This window comes from Myotis myotis, unplaced genomic scaffold, assembly GCF_014108235.1.
Source record: "Myotis myotis isolate mMyoMyo1 unplaced genomic scaffold, mMyoMyo1.p scaffold_m19_p_11, whole genome shotgun sequence".
NCBI classification, from domain to species: Eukaryota; Metazoa; Chordata; class Mammalia; order Chiroptera; family Vespertilionidae; genus Myotis; species Myotis myotis.
Genome location: NW_023416315.1, coordinates 19,117,648 through 19,138,211, shown reverse-complemented (window position 1 = coordinate 19,138,211; position 20,564 = coordinate 19,117,648). Strand labels below are relative to the sequence as shown.

The 20,564-nt window shown below is 60.2% G+C and overlaps 1 protein-coding gene across 2 annotated transcripts in view; it reads left to right on the top strand.

Annotated features, from left to right (window-relative positions):
- MINDY4 (MINDY lysine 48 deubiquitinase 4) overlaps positions 1 to 20,564 on the top strand; it is a 93,102-nt gene that overhangs the window by 67,628 nt on the left and 4,910 nt on the right. The window contains exons 14-17 of one of the 2 annotated variants that reach the window (XM_036327698.1): positions 5,482 to 5,545; positions 9,131 to 9,292; positions 15,005 to 15,185; positions 15,722 to 15,794. In XM_036327698.1, the coding sequence (XP_036183591.1) occupies positions 5,482 to 5,545; positions 9,131 to 9,292; positions 15,005 to 15,185; positions 15,722 to 15,794 (480 nt within the window). The remainder of the gene's footprint in view (positions 1 to 5,481; positions 5,546 to 9,130; positions 9,293 to 15,004; positions 15,186 to 15,721; positions 15,795 to 20,564) is intronic. The other variant, XM_036327699.1, reaches the window with a different exon arrangement.

The window sequence follows — 20,564 nt, the reverse complement described above, 5'->3', positions numbered from 1 at the left end:
CCTGGCTCCCGGTCTCAGCCCCGAGCCTGCATGTCCCTCCCTGGGCTCGGGGAGGGGTGGCAGGTGCTGCTCGGCTGTGTCTGCCCCTGAGAAGGAGAAACGGGAAACAGGAATCCCATTAGGCCCATTGGGCCTGATGCTTGTCCCCATGCTTCCCTCTCCATTTAATTGCAGCCCACACGGTCTGGGCCCAAGCAAGGCTGGTCCCAGGCTGCCAGGACGGCGATGCACAGCCAGTGAGCGCAGGTGGCGTGGCTGACGCCTAGGTCTCCCACAGGCCCCAAGACCAAAGGCTGAGTGGGGGACCCACCGCCCTTGGCAACGAAGGGCGACCAAGCCTGGGACACACCAGGGTTAGTGGCAGAGCTGAGGGAGTCCCCCAGTACTCAGTGCATCCAACACACTTACCCACTCATCCAAGGGCCGTACCTCCTTGTTCCATGAGGGTTTGGGTGGCCAGATAGAGAGGACAGGCCTGGGGAGGAGGGGGAGGTGAGAGCCCTTTGGGAGCCTTCTGGCCCAGACCAGACTCTGCTGCGCAAATGCGAAACTTCCTTCGCCTCTGTGCACCTCCCGGCTTCTGGAGGCTGTTCCACCATGGCCTTCCCTGCAGCTTCTCCAGGATGGGTGGGGCAGGCACACAGGAGTGAGAGCCTGTCTGTGCACCCAGGAGCCAGGTGAGACATGGTAACCCTGCCCTGAGTCCTGCTCCCGGAGGGGAAGGCAGAGGGAAGAGCAGCTGGGGGTTGTTCCTCGGAAGGGGACGTGACCGAGAGATGGGGCACGTGTGCTGGGGTGAGGGAGGCATCTCCTTATGGGGGAGTGACGTTTCACAGGGCCCTCAGGGGCGTGGGGAAGGTTTTGACTGCAGTGGGCGAAGGAGGCGGAGACCAGTGGTGTGTTTGCAGGGAACAATTGCACACGGTCTGGCTGGAGAGGGAGGTGCCGGCAGGTGGAGCACAGGCGGGCGGGGAGGAGGGAGGCCGCTCGGGAAGGGCTTAGGCATCTCTGCTTTCTCTTCCCTCCTCCACACACGTTTCCCTGCCTCTCAGGGCCTCCCAGCTCCTTCCTCCCTCAGACCCTTCCTCCCAGCTCCTGTGGACGTGCCCGCCGTCTGCGAGGCCTTATCTGTGGCGCGGACCTTATTGCACAGCACTCTATATATTTCATATATGTTTTTCCATCAGGGAGGGAAAGCTCTTCGCTGAAGGTTCCCGGTGCAGGTGGCAGAGGGGCCTGACACCCAGGCGCTCTGACTCATCGCCCACTTCCTCAGCCTTTCTGGGAAAACAGTCGTATCCGTATCCGCTCTACCTGATCCTTCTCCGACGCTCAGGGCTCCACTGTGGCCGCGGAGGCCTCTGTTTACGCTGGGGCTTGGCCGTGATATGAAAGGTTGAGGTTGTAGGACTCGTGACCTCTCATTGTTTTTTGGTTGTTGTTATTATTGCTGTTATTGTAGGAAAAAGGAAGTGATAGTTACCATATGCCAAATGCTTTATACAGTTCATCTCCCTCAGTTCTCACAGCAACCTGTACTAGAAGGAGGCACCATTGTACCCACATTGCAAGTGGGGAAACTGAGGCTTGGAGAGGGGACACCTGGTGAGCAGCTGGATTTGAATCCAGGGCTCCCTGACTCCCAAGCCCAGGCTCTCATAGCGGTTCCACAGCTGCTGTGGGCACTGTTGATGTCCTCAAAAGCCGCAGAAGTGCCGCCAAGCAAAGGGGTGCTGTCTCCAGAGGTTGTTGCGGGGGTGGGGAGTGCAATGGGCAGTGCAGTCTCTAGGGGAGGGTCTGTTGGGAGGACAGGTAGGAGCTGGCCCTGAGGGATGTGGGGGTGCCTCCGGGGCCTGGCGCCCCAGAGCTCAGGTGGAGGGGAGGTAGTGGTTGGGTCCTTCTGGTTAATTACCGCCTATTTTCGGGACGGCGTTATAAATATCAGAGTCATGGACCAGGCACACTCGCTCACATCCCAGGAGGTCCCCGGAGACCCCTGCTCCAGTCCTCCGGCTACAAATGAGGACACAGCTGAGAGAGGCGGGGACTTGCCTGAGTCCACTCAGCTAGTCCAAGGCTGACTGGCCACTGCCCACTGCGTGGACTTTGCTTTTTGGTGAATGGCTATGCCTCTATGTTGCAGCCACGTCTCTAGGCCACTTGGACAGTCATTGTTCAAATGAATTGCTCAGATTCATTCCTTCCTTCATTCCTTCATTCATTTGTTCCTTCATTCAAACGTTCAGGCGCACGTGGGTCAGCTTTAGGGTGAGGGTTTCAGGGCTCCTGGCCAGCCTGACTCTCCCGTGTTTCAGGCCACGGTAGACACTGTGATGCTGGCACTGGGGGCACAGTCCTGGCCCACTGACTCTGTGTGACAGCAAGACCCCAAGTCCCTTCTCCTTTCTGGGCCTCTGTTTTCCCACCAGTAACACAGTTGGTGGTCCTTGCCTCCCCTCCCCCCCCCCCCCCCCCCCCCCCCCCCGGCTTTAGAGGGGACAGAGTACTGGAAAGGAAGGGTGAGACTGCAAATTCAGGGCTCAGGCGACCTGAGCCGCTCAGTGGCGGGGCCTCTGCCCTGAGACCTGGGCCGGAGGGTGAGTTGAGAGGCAGCCGAGCACTGGGCCTGGCTCCCGGGCTGGATCCGGGCTGGCCTCCATCACAGGCCTGTTTTGTTCTTTCTCTGGGCAATGTTTTCCATCTGTGAGTGTTCGCCCTGAGGGCTGTGCAGCCCCCACACCCTTTGTTCTGCTTCGTGGTCAGCCGTGTCGGGGGGACCTGCTATGGGAGAAGCAGTCCTTGCTGGTACCTGGGCAGAGCTCCTGTTCCCCTCCTCGGTCAGTGGGTGAACTGGACATCCCTGAGGCTGGGCCATCGCACCAGACCGGGCCCTGTGCTGGCCCTTTGCTCCAGAATGCTGCGGAGGGTGAGGGCAGGGTAGTCAGGGCCACGCCCCTCCTTGTAAGTTTCCGTACCTGGGCGAGTCCACTCGGGCTCCCCTCGCTCTGCTCCTGGAACCCCTGGCTCCTGTCACCAGCCTGGTGTCCATGCAGAATTCTCCTGGGCCCAGCGTCGTCCAGCCCCCTGACGGACAGCCTTCCCATTAGGGTGGAATAGCCGTCAGTCCCAGGAAGGGCCTGTCCCAGCTTGTTGCTCAGAAACCCAGGAAGCGTAGGAAGCTCAGAGCTCAGGCAACCGCTCCAGTGATTCAGCCCCTGCTCCCAGGACCATGGAGACCTCGGGGTTCACCAGAGGGGCCGCAGGGCTACAAGAGGGAGGAAGCCGGCCAAGCCTCCGCCAGCCGTTGGCCAGGGCATCTGTGCCTGGTGTTTTCTGCGTGGAGCTCCTGCACGTAGATTTCATGTGAAGAAAGGGCTCTGAGTCTGAGATGCGGCTGTGGTCTTTGTATTCGTTCACAGGTTGCCATAACAAAGCTCCATGGACTGGCGGCTTACACAGCTGAAGTTCATTGTCTCAGCTCTGGACGCTGCAGGTCTGAGACCAAGGCGTGGGCAGAGCTGGTTTCCTCTAAGGACGGCCACCTTCTCCTGTGTCCTTGCGTGGTCTTTCCTCAGTGCACGCATCCCTGGTGTCCCTCTGTCTGTCCTGTCAGACTGGATTAGGGCCCGGCCTCACGGGCTTGCTTAAACTTAATCATCCCTTTAAAGTTCTGCTCCAAATACAGTCACATGCTAAGGTCCTGGGGGCTAGGGTCTCAAGCTATGAATCCTGGGGACACCACTCGTCATGTGCAAGCCCCTCAAAAGGGGAGCCCGACGAGGAGAGGTTGGGCCACATAGCAGGCTGGGGCCAGAGCTGAGGCCCGTATGGCCCTGCCGAGGGAGCCAGCCGCCTTCTCTCAAGGACTCCTTACACTCAGCCCTCCAGGGAATTCCCCTGGAGGGAGGTCTGGGCAGCTACATTTGCCAAAGTTGTAAATCTCTTAAGCCATAAGCTGCTCCTTGGCGTCCTCCGAATGCCCTAATGTGAACTACAGATGTTCCTGCCTTTTAAGATCTGAGCCCACTTCTGAACTTCCCATCGTGTTTGCACCTAAGGATGCAATTACCGCTTCCTCCCATTGTCCTTTCGGCCTGTCCCTCCGTGCTCGGCTGACGCAGGCTCTCAGTCCCGCTGGGTGAACACGAGGCTGAGAGGCTGCAGAGATCGGCTGCTTCTGAGCGCGGCTGGTGGCGCGGGGCCAGCGATGCTTATCACTCCACTCGGCTCCTCCGAGGTTACCTTCTTCTCTTCAGAAGGTGCCTGTGTACATCACGGAGAACGTTCCCATCCGTTCTCCGGCCCGAGCTCATGCCAGCGAGTGCGGCCCTCGGCTACCGTCCCCCCAGCCGGCTCCTTCCCAGGCCCTCCGGCGTCGCTGGTGGGCCAGCCTCCAGGGCCTGCCCAAGGCCTCTGGCCTCCGTGGTTCTCAGCCGGGACTCATAGTTCGAGCCCAGCCGTCTCCCATGTGGACCACAGGCTGCCCATTTGGCCACGGTTATTAAGAACCAGAGAGCGCGTCTCCTGCTGAGGTCACGGAGCTCGGGTTTCCAGCTCCCCCGGGAAGGGTCAGGGCCCAGGGTCCAGGGTGTGGGTTTTATGTTTGTGGACTGATCTTAGATTTAAAGCTCAAAATTGAGACCAGGTTTCTCTTCTCTTCCACTAAAAGGAAAAACAAACAGGAGTGCTGAGCCTTCCTGCCTCTGGGCCTCCTCTACGCGCTCCGTGGCTGGGGGTGAAGGAGGCAGGCCTGGCCGGGCGAGGCCGGGCGGGCGGCAGCAGAGGGGGCCAGGACCCCAGCCGCACATCGCCTCCCTGGTGTCGCCCCTCCAACGCCTATAAAATAGAAATTCTCACCTCCCCGGGGCTAGGGGCTGGGCTAGCACTGCTGTCCTCTGAGTGTGTTTGATGGGTGGTGGCTCCTTCTCTGTTCACCTGTCCACGGCTTTCCTCAGCCACAGGCCCCGTCTCCCAGGGGGGCTGGGTGGGTGGAGGAGCCAAGCCCCTTTTGGTTTGAGGCGGTCGTTCTCCGAGCCTCGGCTCTCCTCAGGGTTTAGGAGCAGGTGTGTGCTGGGCCCAGGACACGGTCTGTGCCCAGCGGTGGCAGCTACGACTTCAGACCATTCCTCCCACTTAACAGCCTCACAGACGGAGGCCCAGAGATGGCGGAGGATGCCCCGGGGCCCACCGTTGTGACAGCTGGGATGTGAACGCAGGGTGTTGGACTGCAAGCCCGGGTTCTTCCTGCTGCGTTGGCAGGGGGCCTGGCGAGGCCAGAGTGGAGCTGTTGCTTAGAGTTTGGGGACTCGAGGACACCTGGGCTCCAGTCCCAAGGGAGGTACGGAGCAGAGAGCCACAGCCCAGACCCCTGAATTCTGGGCCTCAGCCTGGAGCCCGAGGGAGCCCCGCCACCAGCGAGGCTTGCCCAACGGCCCGAGTTAGGCAGAGACATGCTAACACCACCTTTCCTGTGTCTTCCAGCGTCCGCCAGGACTTCGACGTCCCCACCAACCACCTGATTGGCGCACACAACTACTGCACACAGGTCGGTGGGCATGGGAGGGGCCGGGGCACTGCTGCTTCTCCCTCCCTCTTCTTCCTCAGTCCTGCCAGCCCTCTGCCAGCAGCTGCCACGTGCCTGCCTCCGCCAGCAGGAGCTGGTGGCATGGACGGGGGCCCGGGCCAGCGTGGGAGCACGCACTGTCTTTACAACAACCTCTCTCTGCATGTTCACAGCGGGCCCTTCAGGGGCCTCACTGGGGGAGGGGACAGTTAGCACAGCTGCTTGTCTAGCTCCTTTCCTGGTAGCACCAAGGAAAGGATCTGGTCAAGAGCCATGTGCCACCTCTGGCCTGCCTGTGCCTTTCTCTGAGGCAAGGCCTCGCAGAGTGGCCACCGGGCCAGTTACGTCCGGCCCACACGGGCACAAGCAGGCTGGCAGAGCTCTCAGTCTGACGGCCCAGCTTTCAGTCCACTAGTGACCCAGCTGTCTTGGGTTCTGGCTCACTGGGCCAGCCCTGGAAACACCCCTGGGCACCACGCAGGGGCAGATCGGGGCCTGCGGTTTGTCCAGGGCACCCGAGGGACTGGGGTGGCTGCTGCCCGCTTCCCAGAGGAAGGCCTCAGGCTTCTCTGGCCACCTGGGTGGTCCAGCTCCCTCTCTGGGTTCTTGTCTTCCCTGTGGGAGCTTCCCCCTCGGCAGGCAGAGAGCACTCCAGCCCAGTGGTGGGCAGTTAAGTGGGAGCAGAGGGTGCCAGACCCCAGTGTGGTCTGGGCTCTGAACCGTGTTGTCTGTTTCACTTGTGGCATGAGCTGGTGATGTTCACCCCCTGAGACTCAGGGTCCTCGTTGGTGGAATGAGCTGGTGATGTTCACCCCGAGACTCAGGGTCCTCATTGGTGGAATGAGCTGGTGATGTTCACCCCCTGAGACTCAGGGTCCTCATTGGTGGGATGAGCTGGTGATGTTCACCCCCTGAGACTCAGGGTCCTCGTTGGTGGAATGAGCTGGTGATGTTCTCCTCCTGAGACTCAGGGTCCTCATTGGTGGGATGAGCTGGTGATGTTCTCCTCCTGAGACTCAGGGTCCTCGTTGGTGGGATGAGCTGGTGATGTTCTCCTCCTGAGACTCAGGGTCCTCGTTGGTGGGATGAGCTGGTGATGTTCACCCCCTGAGACTCAGGGTCCTCGTTGGTGGGATGAGCTGGTGATGTTCACCCCCTGAGACTCAGGGTCCTCATTGGTGGGATGAGCTGGTGATGTTCACCCCCCAAGACTCAGGGTCCTCGTTGGTGGGATGAGCTGGTGATGTTCACCCCCTGAGACTCAGGGTCCTCGTTGGTGGGATGAGCTGGTGATGTTCACCCCCTGAGACTCAGGGTCCTCGTTGGTGGAATGAGCTGGTGATGTTCACCCCCTGAGACTCAGGGTCCTCATTGGTGGGATGAGCTGGTGATGTTCACCCCCTGAGACTCAGGGTCCTCGTTGGTGGGATGAGCTGGTGATGTTCACCTCCTGAGACTCAGAGTCCTCATTGGTGGGATGAGCTGGTGATGTTCACCTCCTGAGACTCAGAGTCCTCATTGGTGGGATGAGCTGGTGATGTTCACCTCCTGAGACTCAGAGTCCTCATTGGTGGGATGAGCTGGTGATGTTCACCCCCTGAGACTCAGGGTCCTCGTTGGTGGGATGAGCTGGTGATGTTCACCTCCTGAGACTCAGAGTCCTCATTGGTGGGATGAGCTGGTGATGTTCACCTCCTGAGACTCAGAGTCCTCATTGGTGGGATGAACTGGGAGATGTTCTCCTCCTGAGACTCAGGGTTCTTGTTGGTGGGATGAGCTGGGTGATGTTCACCCCCGAAGACTCAGGGTCCTCTTTGGGGGAACGAGGTGTTTGTGCTGGACCAGTGCGCTTTAAAGTTGGAAGCACACCTGAACCCTCCAGGGTCACGTTGAGGAGCAGGCTCAGCTTCAGGGGCCTGGGCTGGGGCTCTGCAGGGAGGTGATGCTGCTGGTCCGCGGACCACACTGAGTACCGGGGGACTGCGGACCACTGTGCTTTGCCACTGTGGAATCGTGGGTCCAGGGGCAGGAGCAGCCTGTGGCCCCTTCGCCCCCCGTTTCAAGGAGGGTTCCTGTGAGGAAGGCCTGAGACTCACCCCAGGTGGGAAGCAGGAGCCTTTCCCCTTAAAACCAGATGGGAAAAGTGGAACCTGCCTGGTAAAGGCAGGCCTTCCTAGCAGCCGCTTCCATTTCCTCAAATTCCTCTCGTTTCCTCTGCGAGGACGCGGCGAGGCCCGATGCCTCCCTCGGCGGCCATCAGCGGCCTCCTTTACTGGCACTGGAGCAGGGGTCTCGGTGCCGACAGAGGGCTCGTTACGGCGCGGCCGCTCTCACACTTCAGGGGAAAATGCTGTGAACTCTGCCCTCCAGAGGAAGGGCTGCGAGGCCGCTCCCATGCACCACACCGGCGCCAGCCCTGGCAGGCAGTGGGCTGGATGGAGGGTCCTGCCCGCCAGGCACTGGGTCTGGACTCGCATGACTCATTGGTCAGCAGGCACTTAGCAGTTGCCTTCCTCTTGAACCTTTGGCTGGCCAGGTGGTACCTGAGGGTAGCAAGTAAGTGGAGAGGGAAGGGACCCTGGACAGGGAGACAGACATGTGGGTGGAGTCCAGCTCTGTCGCTGATTGGCTGTGTGGCTTGGGCTTTCCCATCTGTGAGCCTCAGTTTCCCCATTCCTAGCAGGATGTTGGACCCCTAGGTGTTCTGCATAAGGAAGGGCCCTTCCAGTCATCCCGAGGCACCGTCCCCTGGTTCTGGGGTCAGCAGGCTTATAAGCCTGTCGGGTGTGGGTACCAGTCATGCAGCCACTGAACCCAGATCCCATGCAGCCAACAAGGGCAGAGACAGGGCCGGGGCCCACCTGCTGCCGCTGTCCTCGGCTCTCCTCCTTCTTGCAGAGCCCACCGTCCTGGTGAGACCCCAGTGAGACCCCAGTGAGGCCTGGGACTGAGTTACTGGTAGGGCCCCGTCTGCTTCCTGGTGTTGCTAACGTGCCCAGTTATGTAAATGCAATGAGCGCCTGTTATGTAAGATGTTATCATTGAGGGAAGTTGGGTGAAGGGTACACAGGAATTCTCTGTACTATTCTTATAACTGCTTTTGAATCTAAAATTATTTCAAAATAAAAGAGATTATTTTAAAAATTACCCTCATTCAAGACCCACCCAAATGTCACTTCTCCACAAGTCGCCCTGAGCATCATGTGGTCCGGTGCCTGCCTGGCCCTGGCACACGGTCCCCAGCCCTGTCACATGCTGTGTCGTGCAGGCACACACCTGGAACCCCAGGGTGGACCCAAGCCCAAGGTCAGGAGCCATTCTTCCCTCCAGCAGCCCCTGCCCCGGCCTTGTGCATGGCTGGTGCTTAATAAATGCCCTCGGATTAGAGGCTGCTGAGGCCTCGAGCGGCTTCCATGGGAAGAGTCGGCAGCTTTCCCCGGGGCTTGTGGGATCCCTGAACTCAAGCCCTGACTCCCGCCTCTCTCCCTCCTTGCTTTCCTTCCTTCTCCACCCTTTGCCTTGTTGCCAATCTCCCTTTGACCAGCCGTCCCCCTCTCTCATCAACAGGAACTTGTCAATCTGCTCCTGACCGGGAAAGCTGTGTCTAATGTTTTCAACGACGTGCTGGAGCTGGACTCCGGGAACGGGAACATCATGCTTCTCAAAGGCATCGCTGCCCGCAGCGACGTGGGCTTCCTGTCCCTCTTTGAGCACTACAGCGCTTGCCAGGTACCAGGAGCCCCGCTCCCTGCAGCAGCGGGGAGGGTGGGAGAACTGTGGGAACTGGGGTGCTGTCGCCCTCACAGAGGGTTTGGGAAGAAGTGCGGCTTTGTCCCCTCGGGTGCTGGGCACTAGGTTCACACCCAGAGGCAGGCGGTCCATGTTCTGAGAAAGGTTGTGGGAAAGGGGTCGCTAGGGGTGTATAGGGTGATTGTGGGTCAGAGTGGCTGCCACCGTCGTGTGTGTGTGTGTGTGTGTGTGTGTGTGTGTGTGTGTGTGTGTGTGTGTGAAGGACAGGGGACCTGAGGTTACAGGCCTGTGTTAGTGTCCTGGGGCTACTGCAACCCAGCACTGTGAACTGGTAGCTTAAAACAGCAGAAATGCCTTGACTCACAATTCTGGAGTCACAGCCAAAGTCCAAAGTCAAGGTGTGGCCAAGGCCCTGCTCCCTCTGAAACCCACAGGGAGAGTCCTTCCCCGTCTCTTTCGGCTCTTGGTGCTTCCAGCTGCCTGGGCGCTCCTCGGCTGAGTGCTGCCTCTGCCCGTCTCTGCCCGCCGCCACGTGGCCGTCTTCTCCCCGTGCCTCCTCCTGTAAGGGTGTCAGTCACGCGGGGTTGCAGGCCCCTCCACGCACCTCACCTCCATGCCATATCCGCAACAACCCTACTTCCACACAAGGGCGCATGCTGATGTCCTGGGGCTGGCACTTCAACAGGTCTTCTTGGGAGACACAGGTGTGCTGCCCACTGCTATGGGCCACGTGGTGTGGCCCATCCCCGGGTCTCTCTGGGGACCCCCACCCCTGGTCAGGAGCAGACCTGGGGGTCCACAGACCTGCACAGAAGAGACTGGTAGTGGCTATTCCCTGAATGCGCCGGTGTCTGACGGAGCCCAGGAATGTGGCCACGTGGCCCGTGAGAAACACCAGGGCTCCAAGCATCATACTCTGGGTGGGCTCTGGAGCGTGCAGCTCGAATTCCACAGCTGAGAGGGGAGCCTTGGCCGCGCTTACGGAATCTCGGGCTTACTTTCCGTGAGCCCTGGTTTCAGTCTTGTGTTGAGGGCGTTGGTCAAAAGTAAACCATTTCGCTTTGGTCTGCTGAGGGGAATTGATGAGGACATCAGGGAGGCCCCCCTTGGAATAAGATGCTGATTGAAGGAATCCAGGCCCTTGGAGCTGCCTTACGACCCAGCCATTCCGCTTCTGGGAATGTGTCCAAAGAAACCTGAGGCCCGATTTGAAAGGAAATATGCAATATGTTCATTGCAGCATCATTTACAATAACCAAGGTTTGGAAGCAGCCCCAGTGCCCATCAGGAGATGGGTGGGTGGAAAATCTGTGGTACATTTATGCAATGGAATACTACTCAGCCATAAAAAGGAAGCAAATCTTACCTTTAAGCGACAGCATGGATGGACCTGGAGAGCATTATGCTCAGTGAAATAAGCCAGTCAGAGAAAGAGAAATAGCATACTATTTCACTTACATGCGGAATCTAATGAGCAAAATAAACTAACAAACAAAATAGAAACAGACTCATAGGTACGGAGAACAGACTGACAGCTGTCAGAGGGGAGGGGGTTGTGGAGCTGGGTGAAAAAGGTGAAGAAATTAAGCAAAAGCACAAAGAAAAAACCCAACTTATAGACACAGGAAAATAGGGTAAAGGGGAGCATAAATGGTGATGGAAAGGGACTTTACCTGGGGTGTTGAATACACAATACAAATCTAGATGATGTATTATAGAATTATACACCAGAAACGTATATCATTTTATTAACAAACTAGAGCCCGGTGCACGAATTCGTGCATGGGTGGGGTCCGGCTGGCCTGCCCCGATGGGGGCCAATCGGGGCCTGGTGAGGGCGGGGAGGGGACACGGGAGGTTAGCTGGCCGGCCCCATCCCCGATCGGGGTGGGGGGCCTGATTGGGGTTGGGGGCTAACTTGGGGGAGAGGCCACAGGAGATTGTGGGGGGCCGATTGGGGCCCGAATTGGGCCAGTTGGCAGCCACAGTGCCCGTCATAGTGACCAGTCTTTCTGGTCGTTCTGGTAGTTCTCCTGTTATGGTCGCTGGGCTTTTATGTATATAGATGTCACCCCAAATAAATTCAGTAGAAAAGGGGGGTGGAATGCAGGCCCTTCAAAGATCCGAATCCTTGAATTCACATAGATTTCGTCGGCTATCGTGTGCTTGGCCGAAGGCTGGGAGTTCTGTTCCCTACAGCAGGTAATGTCTGCTCTCTGCCTTGGGACTGGGGGTCCTCCATCAGCTCTGTGACTCCACGGCCTGGTCTTGCTCATCTGACTTCCACCTCACTGCCCCCATCCCAGAGCCGGCAGTGAGGGTGGACTGCAATGCAGGCTGCAGGTGGAAGGCCAGCTCCTCATGGTGGCCGGGGTGATGGGGCATTGACCGTCCAGGGAAGGACAGCATGGGACTGGGTTTTTAACTTCCGTGCTAACCCCATCCCTGAAGGGGGGTTCACTGCTGCCTTCATGGAGGCACCTGAGCCAAGACTGAGCTGGTCAGGGCAGTTATCTGCAAGCTCCAGCCTCCTCCACTTCCCCCAGCTCCCAGTTCCTCAAACCAGGAGCATGTCCTTCCCACCAGGAGGTCATGTGGCTCCTACCCTACATTGTTCTCAACTCTGTCCACCGTCACCCCAATCTGTGTCCCCAGTATCGCTGGCCTGGACACCTGTGACAGCTCCGCTGGTCTCAGCTTCTGTTCTCACCCTCCTCTAATCCTGTCTCTTCAGTGAGATCCATTAAAGAGGGGCTCAGACCACACCATTCCTTGCTTAGCACCCCCCAGTGGTTGTCAGTCCTCTGAGACTGTCAGGGGCTGAATTGTGCCCCCCGCCCATTCCTGTGCTGAAGTCCTAGCCCCCAGTGCCTTAGAATATCCTACATGAGGAAACAAGGCCATTAGAGAGGTCACTGGTTAAAACGAGGCCGCAGGGCGGGCTCTAATCCAATCCGACTGGTGTCCTCATCTCAGAAGAGGAGATGGGGACACAGACACAGAGGGAAGAGCACATGGAGATGCAGGGGGATCCTGCCACCCGCAGCCAGGGGAGAGGCCTCAGGAGGAACCAGCCTGCTGACACCTTGACCTGGGACTCCAGCCTGCAGGACCGGGAAGTAGATGCTGTTGCTGAGCGCTGGTCTGCGGAGCGTGCAGGCCCAGAGCTTCCAGCCTAGAGGCCCTGTGAGCCCTGTCCCTTCCCCCGCTTCACGCTCTCGCCTCCTCACTCTAAATGGGGGTCTCTGCCCTGCCCGCCTGCCGTCTCCCATCATAGAACCTTAATTCTTTCCTTCCGGGTGAAGCACCACCTCCCGTTGCTGTGGAGATGGAGCTCTCCCGATACTGGAGCGCTCAGAGGTTCTCTTGCATCACCGCAGTCGGTGGTGGTCAGGCCTGGACCGCGGCCTGCGTTCTGAGGGATACGACAGATGGCGGCGAATCTGATGGCGCTCAGGCTCCGTGAAATGCACGGGAGTGCATCGTAGGCTGTCTGATTGCAGCCTGTCCCCCCGCTTCTCTGCTGAGCGCCATAGGACAGGGCTGTTCTTATTCCCTTTGCTGCCATCTCCCCGTTGCCTCGCATGGTGCCTGGGACCAGAGTCCAGGCCACGCTGGACGGTGTCCTCCTCGGAAGTGACAGGCTGGCCCCCCAGCAATCAAATGTTGGTCCTTTTCCATTAGGGCTTCTGAGCTGTAGTCCACAGGTGGGTTTGGGGCATTCACCCCCCCCACACACACACATGAAAGACCCTCATTGAAAAGCAGTTCTCAGTCGTGCACGGTCACCCGCCGGGAGAAAGCCTCGGCTTGTGCTGGAGGAAACGCGTCCACGTCCCCTCCTCGCCCCAGGCCTTTGGTCAGCTGCCCCCAAACCCCAAGGAGGTGAATTTCATCTTTGGGAAATGTCACCCACTTGGAAGAGGCTCCTGAAGGGGAAACTCATTTATAAACGCCCTGGGCAACCTTTCTGCCCTTAATCCTCTGACCGCTGTGTACATGGCCGACTGCCCTCTGGTCTCTCCACTGGAAAACTCAGGGTGGCTAGCGGTGCAGACGCGGCTCCCATTCCTGCCAGAAGAGCCCTGGTCCCCAGTCTCGGCTCCCAGTTCGAGGGGACGCCCTCACCAGAAAAGCCTCTTTTGAGCTGGAACAGAAGCCAAGTCTTCAGTGGGGTTTGGGCACGTCCAGCCACGTCCTTTAAGACACCTAATTCCCCCACATCCCACCCAGGAGTGGGCTCTGCAGTCACGTAATGTCACATGGGACTGCAGTGAGGGCCCACTGGCCAGGGGGGCGGGGGAGGGGGAGGCAGGGAGCTTGGACAAAGAGAACATGAACACATTGTAAAGGCCCCTCCCACCCTGGGGAGGAAGCAGCGTTCATGAGTGAGTCCTTCACCAGGGACCTGGTCCAGGGCCTTCCGAGCACAGCCCTCTGCTCAAGGCATCCCCTGCCCCCAGAGCCCATCCCAGGCGGGCTCCCAGGGGCCCGAGGAAGGCTGCCGACCACTCATCTGTGACGGCCCCGGAGAAAGTATGCCCTTCTCCCCACTGGAAAAATAATTCCCATTCTTTCCTTAATCCACAGGCTGCTCTGTAAATACCTGAGCAAGCAAACATCTCCTGGGGCCGGCGGGGATTTAAGCCAGGCTCAGCCCGCCCAGCCTGTGGCACGTACAAGCTGAATAAGCCAGGGCCTGGGTGGGGAGAGGGCATCCACGGAGCCACAGGTGACAGAGAGAGCGGAGAGGGCTGGCTGGGGGGGCAGAGCCAGCCGGCGTCCGACTCCCCTAGGCAGGCAGGACAGCAGTGGGGCCGAGGGCCTGGGGCATGGATTCGCTTCCCGAACACCCTCCACCATGAAGTCCTCTCCGGGACTCTCCCAGGAGGAAGTCCCAGCCCCCTGCCTGCTCCCCCAGAGGCCGTCCCTCCCCTCTCCCCGGGGCTCCCAGTCCCACCTGCCTTCAAGGTGAAGTCCAACCGAGTTCCTGACCCACCTTACTCACGAGGACCTTCGTTCATCAAACATTTGCTTATGCTGAGTGTACCCTCTGCTCTTGGCGCTAAGGGCACAGCCCAGTGTGCAGCGGTGGGCAGACGTGTTATCGAGAGGAGTGAGGCCTGTGCTAGAGGAGTGCCTCGTCCCCAGGCGGGAGCTGGAGGCGGTGATCCGTGCTCCCTGGTTGGGTGGTTTGGGGGGTGCAGGACCCTGAAGGGAGGGAGAGGTGTACAGCCCCCTAGGCCGCGGGCTGTGGGTGCTCAGGCAGGGGCTTGGCTGCGGGAGTAGTTTGAGGACTGGTGAGAGGTTCCCTGGGCTGTGGGGTGGGCGGGGTGTGGAAGACCAGTTTAGGAGGCCCTTTGCTGGCGGGACAGGCTGGGTGTGAAGGAGCTTTGGGAAGCCGGCCGGCAGCACCGCACCGCGTGCCGGCTGGAGGTGGTAGAGAAGCGCAGACAGGCCTGGACAGACATGACTGAGGCTGAGGCCCTGCGAGCAGCGGGCTGAGCAGCAGGGGCGGCTCTGGGAGAGGCTGTGTCTGAGCGGCACGAGGGGACCCCGCACCACACACCGATTGTGACCCCCAGCCGGCCTGTCTGCGGCCAGCCGCCCTGTGGTTGGACAGAAGGGGCTCTGGCCCCTTTCCCGAGGCAGCACGTCGCATCAGGCCTCCCCGTCCTCCCCCCCGTCCAGGTGGGCTGCTTCCTGAAGACCCCGCGGTTCCCCATCTGGGTGGTGTGCAGCGAGAGCCACTTCAGCGTGCTCTTCAGCCTGCAGGCCGAGCTCCTGCGGGACTGGAGGGCCGAGCGGCTCTTCGACCTGTTCTACTACGACGGCCTGGCCAACCAGCAGGAGCAGATCCGGCTGACCGTCGGTGCGTGCCTCCCACCCGTCCGTGCATCCTCGGGGAGCCGCCAGGCCGGCCGGGGACATGGGTCCTGGCGCCCGCACAGGGAGGTCGGAGAACATGCAGACTCCAGTGTCAGGACGAGGGGTCAGAGGGCGAGTGCTAGGTGTCCTGCAGGAGAGAGCCAGAGCTGGGCTGAGTGTCTGGGAGGTTGAGGGCAGGTATTGGAGGGCCTGGAACACCATCCAACAGTTTGGGTTTTATTCTCCAGGCAATAGGGAGCCCGGGGAGGTTCTGGAGCGACGGGGTCACATGTGTTTTTAAAGAGAATTATTCTAGTAGTTGCAGTGGGGGCGGGAGGGTGGGGCGGAGACTGAAGGCAGGAGGCCAGCGAGGAGGGTGCCGTGCTGTCCAGGTGAGAAGCGATGGGCAGGAGTGAGGGTGGTTCAGGAGGGAGAGGGGAGGGCAGATGACAGAGCCGGGTCCCTGAAGTTGGGTTGTCAGTGCTGATCTCAGGGTGAACTGGGCCCTGGGCTGAGCCTGTGCCTCTCCTGCCTCCGCAGACACCACCCAGCTTGTCCCTGAGGACAGAGACGATGACCTCGTCCCGCCCCTCGAGCTCTGCATTAGGACCAAGTGAGTCAGGCCCACCCTTGGCTGCGGAACCTCACCCGTGGCCAGGAGTGGAGTGGTTGGGGTGGTTGGGGTGGTTGGGCCTGCAGAAAGGATGCCCCAACTCAGCGGGTGCGGTGAGGGGAACCCCGCAGACAGGAAAGACACAGCCCTGGGGCCTGTTCCTATGAAGTACTTTGTGTTTTGTGATCGTGGCCCAAGTGGAAAGGGTGTGATTGGGGGGCTGATGTGTCCTCAGTAGCTTCTGAAGACGTCCCTGCGGCGGGGCTCAGGTGAGGGGTGCCTCTTGAGACCCTCCTCGCTCAAGGCAGCAGCCACGTGATGTGGTGAGTGTTGTTAGGTCCAAAGGGGGAAGGGCAGGTGAGGTTCCCGGGGCGGTGGGGGTCGGGGGTCTTTTGCAGGACAGGACGGAGGTCGGGACTGGCCCACCCAGCCAGTCTTGGGGTAGCAGCACCCTCTGCATCTGGCAGGAGGAGCCTTGGGCATTCTGCTGGGCCAGTGGGCCAGCAAGTAGGGGTACCCCTAGCCTCAGAGGCCGGTGGGGGTCCTTGGCTCCTCTAAGCCAGCCCCTAGGTCAGCCGTGGGCAAACTACGGCCCGCGGGCCGGATCCGGCCCGTTCGGCTGTTCTATCCGGCCCGTGGAGCCGAAAGAGTGGAGGGTTCTCTTGCTCTCCCCTCCGCTCCTTCACCAGCAGCAGTGTTAACATGTATTAGTTCACACAAACACTCCATCCATGCTTTTGTTCCGGCCCTCCGGTCCAGTTTAAGAACCCATTGTGGCCCTCGAGTCAAAAAGTTTGCCCACCCCTGGTCTAGGTACTTAAGGGTCAGGAGAGGCGATTGCCCAGACTCAGGGGGAGTGGGGCACACTTTACTCCTGAGTTCTCAAGCAGGCCCGGGCTGGCAGCACTCCGGGGGGGGGGGGGGGGCGGGGGCGGGTGGCCTTGGAGCTAGGGGTTCCAGGCGGGCAGGCCCTGTACGGAGCCTCTGGGGGGTAGTGAGTTGGAGGCTCTGGGTGCAGTGGAGGGGCAGGCAGGCCGGGGAGGGAGGAGACCTGGGTTCTGGGGCCATCTCTGGGAGCAGTATAACTTGCAGGCGTGATGAGTGTGAGTTCTGGAGCCAGGCTGCCCGCTGTGGATTCTGGCCTTGCCCCTCCTGGCTGTGAGCCCTGGCCTTCACCTCTGTGCCTCACTTTGTCATCTGTGAAATGGGGTTAACAGCAGAGCCTGGTTCACAGGGTTCCGCAGGGTGGCTGGTTACCAAGAGCTCTGTGAGCGGCTCTCATTACTATTGCCTCCGCCCGCCACTCATGAGTCCCTGTGACCTCAGGCGGGACCTTGTTTCCCTGCTTGTGAAGTGACCAGGGTTGGGGGGAGGGACACACTGGTTGGGGCTATGGCTGTGGTCAGCAAACGCATTAGTCAACAGAGCCAAATATCAACAGTACAACGATTGAAATTTCTTTCGAGAGCCAAATTTTTTAAACTTAAACTATATAGGTAGGTACATTGTTATTAACTTAATTAGGGTCCTCCTAAGGCTTAGGAAGAGCCACGCTCAAGGGGCCAAAGAGCATGTGGCTCGCGAGCCGCAGTTTGCTGACCACGGGGCCATGGCTCTGAGATCCAGGGGCACCGGCGCTCTCGGGCAAGCGGGCCCCTGAATGGAGCAGCAGAGAAAGAAGACGCCACGTATCCAGGGAGGGGACATGGGAGATGTCATCCATCTGCTCACCTGCCTGCCCACCCGCCCACCTCCCCACTGGGCCAGGGACGGAGCATTCCTGTGGGCTCCTGTGCCAGCCTTCCTTTCGTCGGGTGGGTTAAAGGCATGTGGAGGTCGCCTTCCTTTTGTGTTGAAAGGGCCGCTCATGCAGAGCGATGAGAGAGGGTGAGCAGCAGGGAAGGAGGCGGCGTGGCCGTGGCACCTCCGCGGGCAGGGTGGGAGGCCACAGGCCATTCTTCCTGCGGGTGGGCTGGCCAAGCCGGGCTCGGGACCACACCCTGGCACCGGCTCCGCCCTGAGACCCTGGGGCCCTCGCTGAAAGGCATTTGTCTCTGCGCCCCTCCCAGGGCGGCCCACCACCCCGGGCCTCTCCAACGCCCATCGGAGCGCCCCTCTTTCCCCAGGAGAACTGCTGCTGCCCCCCCTGCCGAGCACCTCCCGCGCCTGGGCTGGACTTCCTGGGCACAGCCCTTGTTGGCAAGTGCTTGCAAATGACTGGCCTGGAGCCCCTCTTCCTCTTCTGGCAGCTGCCCCTTCTCCCAGGACCTTCCCTGTCCGCCCCCCGCCCCATGGCCATTGCCACAAGATGAAACAGTGAGACGATGGCATGTGTGATGATGTGGGAAGCGGCATGCCTCAGGGAGCGAGTCCTCGGCCTGGGCACTGGCCCACAGTACCCGCACCTGTCCCTGCTCATTGTCCCAGGAGGGGCTGGGCAAGGCTGAGCCCTGGCATCCCCTCCAACAGTGCTGCCCAGTCCTCGTCACAGACGGGAACTCGAATTTGTGCGGCACTCGGTTAGGGACAACGGCTGGGGACTGGCTGGCGCAGACCCTGGTGGCCGAGGGGCCGATGCTCCAGTGCACATATCGGCTGTGGCTTGCCCACTGGGGAGATGTGCTCTAGAGCCCGGTCCTCAGGTGTTAGCGGCAGCCCCTACAGGGCGTGGTGACCCACAGGTCACGGTCTCACCCCAGGCTTCTGGCTGAGCGGGCTGTGGGGGCCTGAGAATTTTCATTTGAGTAGTTCCCGGTGCTGCTGGTGCCGCTGCCCCGGCCCACGCTTTGAGGCCCACACTTCCGGTGCCTGGAAAGGACAGTGCCCCGTCCCTGGCTGCCTGGTGAGGTCAGATGCCAGGTGAGCTGCTGGCCCTCCTGCATCTGACCGTCCCACCTGCTGCAGCGCCCAGGGCCAGGGACTGTCTCCATGGTCCCTACCCGCCCTGCCCTCCAGGGGGGAGTGCGCCACCCTCTGCTAGCAGTTCCCTGAGACCAGCTGTCTGCCGGCTCCACTTCCCCAGCACTTGCCCCCCTTCCCCCACCCGTTCCCCTGCCCGTGGGGTCCACCTGGGTGGTTAACTCCGAGAAACTTTTCCCAGCGTTGTTCCCGGAAAAGTGGAGTGGGCGGAGTGGGACCTGGGCTCCCCCTCTGTCCCCATCAGATAACACACCCGTAATGGGAAACAGCCCGGCCTCCAGAATCCTGCTCCAGGGGTTGGATTACAAAGGCTTTGCGTTTCGTTTTCATCCCAGTTTCTCAAGCAGCTCAAAGGGAGAAACTTAGGAAAGTGGCCTTTCAGGTCAGTGAGGACCTGCTGGACTAGGGCCTGCCTTTGAGGGATAAGTCCTGCTCTCGTAGGAAGTCGCTGCCTTGGGGGAAGAGGGTAGGTGTGGTGCCACGGCCCGGGCTCAGGCCATCTCTAAGGCCAGTCCGACCCCAAGCACCTGCCGAGGTGAGTCAGTGCTCGCGAGGCATGAACCTGAGGGGAGGTGGTTCCCCTCCCATCCCTTCAGCCCCAAGGAACCCTGGGCTGGATTCCGTGGAAGGAACTGCTGCATGCGACTTGGTTCCTGCTCTCGGGGTTCACAGTCAAGTGGAAGTCAAGTTCAGAATCCACTGTTCTGGCCCAGGGAGAGAGGCACCGTCTGCCCTCAAGCCCAGCTCTGTGGCCCAGGACCTCTGATGCTCGCCCTGCCCCAGCACGGAGCACACCACCCCCCTGGCCAGCTGTCCTCTTGCTTGGATCCACAGGAGGCCTTTGCTCACCAGCAGGCAGCCCTTCCTTTTACAGACGGGCTCTCCAGGGTCGGGTTTGTGCCCCAGGCCAACCGCTACTCACAGGCAGCCTAGGGCCTGGAGCTGAGGCTCGAGCTGTCCCAGCCCAGAGGAAGGTCACTGGGCAGGCTGTGTGACTTCCTGCCACCCGGCTTTGTTGCCATGGCAACGCTGCACAAGACTTCGGTCTTTGCCTTTGGAGAAGAGCATCCTAAGTTGAACGGTCCCGGGTCCTAGGCCATCTCTACTGTCTGGCGTGATGCACGTCTCCGCCTCAGAGAGTCTCCTGTTACCTTCGCTCACTTGTGTCAGGAATGGGGAGCCTGTCCTCCGCCCCTCCTCCCGCTGTTCTCTCACCATCTCAGCAAAAGCAGGCTCATTTATGGTCATTTCCCAACACAGTGACCGCTCAACCTTCCAGCCTGGCTAGAGGGGAGAAGACGACACAGTTGTCACCAGTCCAGAGAAGAGAGGAAAGAGCTCATAGCCGGGGCCTGGGGCTGGGCCACAGATGTTTCTGTTTGGAGGCTCAGACAAGAAATTGAAAATGTAATTCCAGCTGGAATGTTGTCTTCCAGGGCCTGGCACCCAGCGCCCTGCTCCCCGCTGCCCTCCACCCACCCGAGGGCCACCCGCGGGAGCAGGGTTCCCTGGGCTCCCACTGCAGCCCTCACACACCTGCCCCGGTTTCCTGGCACCTGGTTGGGCTCACAGAACACTGGGCTCCACGATGCGGGGGGAGGGGGCGGGGACAGCGCAGGGTCTGGCCTCGCTGTCCTGCTCCGCGCTGTCACGTGTCTGACCTCCGGGAGCTTCGGTTCTGCTCTGCACCCAGCGTTCCCACCTGTTGGTTGGGAATGACCACATCCTCCGTGACCGTCATGCGTGAGGGGAGTGGGGGATCGGGAGGAGGCAGAGGAGAGGGGTGGGAGAATAGCGTGGGCCACAGCAGGCTTGTGACAGCCGGGGGCAGAGGGAAAGTACGGGGCGGAG